We start from the raw sequence: 5,299 nt of genomic DNA, 5'->3' as shown, positions 1-5,299 counted from the left end.
ATGGACAAATCTTTATTTTATTTAAAATACTTCACTAAAAATATGATTTTTGTATGTGAAAAGACTTATAATATTAACTGAGAGATTGCCAAATTTTTGTGAAGATACACACACACTCTATATTAAGAGTTATAAGTATTAAATCTATAAAGACTTTAAAATGAGTACAAAAAGGTCACAAGGTCGGTCAAATTGACCAAGCCCGTATTGAGAGAGTTAACCGTGTTTTTGGTGAGTGCTAATGTTTATTCCAAGTGTTGTTACAGTTTAATAAAGTGTTTTTTGTTGAACCCCGGTTGTAGTGGTGTATTATTTTTGACCTTTATAACATATTTAATAGATTTACTGTTACAAAATCACCCCACATATATATTGTAATCTTATGAATTACATACACTTAAACTATACTACATTCTGCTATTTGAAATTTATTGCTAATGCATTGTCACCTGTACAAAATTTACTGGTCCAAATGGAGACATCACCATCCCCAGTTGAGGGTCTTCTGTCATTAGCATGTGTTGAATTCGGGACTCACTGTTATCTAGTGGACAGTGCCATGATACATGGTCTCCAGCACATAGAATATTCTCTAAAATATAACAATTTACATTCAATAATGAATTATAAAGTTCTGAATAAACAGTTAAAATTGATGTAAGAGAAAAATAACCTAACAAATATATTCTTCTTCTTTTCCTCAACAAACATTTTAATCAATTCTTTATCTTTCTAGATTTTATCATGTTGTAGCTGTATTTGTTTTTTCAAAGCAAAGAAAAATATTTAATATTTCAATTAAGTTAAGATGAAAATATTCATCCTGCTTAATAATGATAAAATGAAGTTATTACTAAACTTAACATTTTTCTTACCTAAAAATGTATTACAGATAGATACTTATTTCTCTCTACCAATAAGTTATTACCTTTCATGCAACTGGAATTTCTTGTACATACCACAAGCCTAGAACAAACTCCCACCTCTACCCGTTTAAACATTTACTGTGTTAGCCTATAATTAGCATAATGTTGTAGCTCTCCAACAACAGTGGGATGACACAACATCCATGTGCAGTGAGCACTAGCACCTAATAATAAGCCCATTATTGACAAGTCAAACTATATGCATCGAAAGTGTGGAGAAAGGGTAGGAGATTATATCTATCTGAAATCAATTTTCAGGTAGAAAATGTTAACTTAAGAAACATTATTTACCCCCTCTGCACCACTGACAGCTAGAATCCCACACTGAAGAATGTAGAGAGGCGAGAACTAATCAATTACACAAGATTGAGAGTCTCTTAATAGAGCAGTTCCCAATAAGAGATTGCATCCTTCTCAGGCAGGGAATACTCTTCACCTAATAGTTTCTCTTTTGTCACTTTAAGGAGAACCATAAATGTTAGAAAAAGAATCCAATACAGTGTGTACACATCACCAAGGTGGTTGGAATGTCTAAATGTGTAGTGTGGGTACAGTTTTAGACTGATCTGTCTTGGTCAAATCCAATTTCCATCCAGCTAGACAAAACCACCAGAAATTGCTATTTTATTTTATAAGTAATATAACGACAGGTGTAGGAAGTAATATTTAAAACCCGCATCCCAAAACCCAGTTCCATCTGGCTGGACATATCCACCAGGAAGAGGTAGATATATTATGTAATGGGGTGTCCTGTACTACACTACAAGGCAACATCACAACCCTACATTTCAAATAAACAGTGAGCCCACTCTGTCTCTTACTGAAAAGATGGCACTGCCCACAGAGGAAACCCTCCACATTGGCTTCCCGAACAGCTTGGGTTGGTTGGTTGCTTGGCATTTTTTGGTACAAAGCAACTAGGCTACTTGTGCAAAACAACTGGTAAAAACTGTAAAAGTAAAATTTTTATAAAATGTAAAATTAAATTGAGTTTAAACTAAACAATGTCCAAAATTGAGATAAAAAATTCAAATAAACTTAAAAAGGTCTAAAATCCACAAAAAGCTAAAAACAAAAACACAGTCAAGTTCGACAGTGTCACCATTGCCAATATACAGTCCAATGTCAGGGGTAAACCCATAAAAATTATATTTCGAAAATGGTGCTGCCGCTCATGGCCGTAATAATGGCATGAAAGTAAAATGTGGGCTATTGTGACATGAGTGTCACAAAGGCTACACAATGGTGGGTCAGTACCAGATAAAAGAAAATGAAGAGTTAAAAACTGTGACCAAAGTGTAGCCTAGCCAAGACAACTTCCTCCTTCCGATCTTTACAGAAACAAGATGGCCAAAGAACAACAGAAGGTTTGATTTTGAAAAACTTGTTATGACGTTGCTCACCTGAAGTCAACTGCCAACTGGTGTGAAGCTGCAGCTTGAATATAGGACCGCAGTCCAGTATTCGGGACAGGCACAGCCAGGATGGCATCAGAGCAGATGGATTTAGTTGCGGCATCAGCAAGATTATTCCAGGATAACTGATGTGGCCAGGTATCCAGAAAAACTGGATGAAAACAAAATATAGAGAAAAATGGGCTAGTCATTGTTGAATAATGATGAGAACAGGGTGAGAAGTAAAGATAAGTGATTCCAGGGCCAACAGAGAGCTAAGAGAGTCTGTGTAAATAATACAATTGCTATACTGCATACCATCTACATGATTCAGAGCAAGTGAACTGGCATACCACTCTGCAGTGAACAAAGAAATTGTAGAGGGGATGCTGTGAGCAACCACCGAGCCACAACAAACCATGGCAGAGCCCACAGAGTCACCTCATTTTGAACCATCCAAATAAAAGGGAATAGAAAAATGGTTCAAAAGATGTTCAGCAAAGTGAAGAAGGTACTTCTAATTGGGAGTATCCACCTTCCTCAGATTACTCAAGTAAAGGTAACATTTGGGGATGGTAATAAGCCACGGTAGAATAGTCTGATCTTTGCAAACAGTAACATAATCCAATGCCAGACCCAATTTAGCCAGTTGTGCCTGGATAAGTAGGCCAAAGATAGGAACTGCAGACCATCTGTTCTGAAAGAGCACAGCCCACTGAAAAGAAAGACACAATCCCAGGTGGGATGTTGTGGTAAGGATCGAAACTTGGTTGCATACTGTAGAGAAAATTTAAAATGGTGGAGATGAAGAGGAGGTTTGTGGTGAAGTGTGGAAAGCAGAGCTGAAGCCCCAGATTGTGAATGAGGTCCAGCATCTTCAACGCTGATGTCGTGGCAGAACCACAGACCAGAAACCCATGGTACACAGTTTGGATCAATTAAGAGCATGATAGATCTTGAACATAGAACATCGATCCGCTCCCCAAGAGGTGGAAGAGAGGATATGGAGGATGTTCAGTGCCCTTGTATACTTGACACATAGCTGCTTGATGTGAAGAATGAAAGTAAGCTTACGGTCAAAGATAAGTCCAAGAATTTGCCTCAGGGATTACGAGAAGAACAACATCACCACTACAGAGCTCAGGATTGGGGTGTAGATCCCATTGGTGGCAAAAATGCATGCAAACGGTTTTGGAAAAAGAAAAGATTAAACCATTTGCTGTGGTATACTTGAACAAGCAATTGGGGGCAGTCTGAAGCTGTCACTCAATAAATATCATATTATATTTGACAAACTGCATGAGAAGTGGAAGTTGTTGACATAAAGTCCATTAGCAACAGTAGGAGGAAGTAGTGTAGTGATAGCATTGATCTTGATACTGAAAAGTGTGACACTCAAGATATAGCCTTGAGGGACTCCAAGTTCCTTTGTGAAAGAATGGGAAAGTGTCAACCACACACGGTCACGGAATCACCCTTTGAGTAAAAAGTTCTGAATAAAAATGGGTAGATGGCCACACAATCCATACGAGTGGAGGTCCCACAAAATGCCATATCCCTACATAGTGTTGTAAGCCTTCTCAAGATCGATGAAAACAGAAACAAGATGTTTCCTCTTGACAAAGGCTTCCCTGATTGAGGTTTCAAGTCAAATCAGGTGGTCCATGGTGGAGCGCTGTTGACGGAACACACACTGTGTAAGCAAGAGGAGGTTGTTTGAATCAAGGAACCAAACAAGACGAGCATTAACCATCCTCTCTGAGACCTTACAGAGACAGCTAGTCAAAGTAATTGGATGATAATTAGAAGAAATCTTGGGATCCTTCTAGGCTTAGAAAAAGGGAGGTCAATACCTTGGTGCCAAGCATAAGGAAAAGTGTTCACTTGCCAAATCCAGTTAAAACATTCAGAAGAATAGCAAAAGAGGTAGGAGAGAGATGGCACAGCATCTCATAGTGGACATCATCAGGTGCGACTGATGTGATTGGGGTTCAAGAAATACAGAAGGGTTAGGACCATCGGTTAGAACAGAAGGAAACTCGCAAAGTAAAGCAGCTTGTGGCACGTGCAGGAAATTCCATAGCAGTTGAGCATGAGGTAAGAGCTCTCACTGGTGCAGAGAAGTAACTTTTCTGAATTGAATATTTCTTAAAATTTCAGTCTGATGCTTGCTAAATATCGGATGTTCTTGTACAATAAAATCAATCTGAAACATTGAGAGACAATTTAATATTTAAACCTAAACTGATTTATCTTGTTATATGCAGTATTGAAAATAACAGTTGGATATCAGAACACGTTCAATAAAATTTTGAGTATGTCTAACCAAATCATGTTTATATGCACAATGTCCATTCAAACAAATTATCTGTCAAATTGGGAAAAATTCCTTTCCAAAGTTATACGAATGTAAGCACTTGGACGAGTGCTTTTTTTTGGTGCTCTATATATTGCAAAAACATTTAAAGAAACTATGTAAAATTCCCAGATCTGTAGTTTGTTCCCATGTCTTCTAAATTTCCCTTCAAATTCTTTGTTCTTCTTTAAAGGAGCACTAGCTAATAATTTTCCCATGAAACCATAAATTACTGCTAAAACCACTCTACTTACCCTACACTGACACAAATAATTCATAATATGCCCATCCAATCATATTTAAATGTTAGCTATAGCTATTTTCAAAGCTGTGCTTCATTAGTAAGTGTTTAGACCAATTGCTATGACATCATAAAATGGAAGGAACTAAGGGTGTAGCAAATTAGTAATAAAACCAGTGACAGAGAAGGATAATCACATGAGAAAAAAAAAAGCTTCGATAATTATATTCTAAAAGGATGATAGTTTTTTTAACCAATATAAATCTATACTTTCAATTTGTTTGTTTTCGGTTATTCATGCAAATGTAGCTACTCAAGGGCTATCTGCACTCGCAGTCCCTAATTTCAACTCTTTCAATATGGGGTTGGTCAATGTGACGAC

General features: G+C 37.2%; 1 protein-coding gene across 2 annotated transcripts in view; it reads right to left on the bottom strand.

Annotated features, from left to right (window-relative positions):
* The window catches only part of LOC106458214 (suppressor of fused homolog), a 65,570-nt gene that overhangs the window by 34,564 nt on the left and 25,707 nt on the right, over nt 1-5,299 (bottom strand). For both annotated transcript variants that reach the window (XR_002610337.1, XM_013917690.2), the window contains exon 4: nt 450-592. Coding sequence is in view for 1 of the 2 variants with exons in the window: in XM_013917690.2 (XP_013773144.1) it covers nt 450-592 (143 nt within the window). In the remaining variant the exon portion in view is untranslated. The remainder of the gene's footprint in view (nt 1-449; nt 593-5,299) is intronic.

The sequence above is a fragment of the Limulus polyphemus genome, unplaced genomic scaffold (assembly GCF_000517525.1).
Source record: "Limulus polyphemus unplaced genomic scaffold, Limulus_polyphemus-2.1.2 Scaffold429, whole genome shotgun sequence".
Taxonomy (NCBI): domain Eukaryota; kingdom Metazoa; phylum Arthropoda; class Merostomata; order Xiphosura; family Limulidae; genus Limulus; species Limulus polyphemus.
This window is presented reverse-complemented; position numbering and strand designations above follow the sequence as displayed.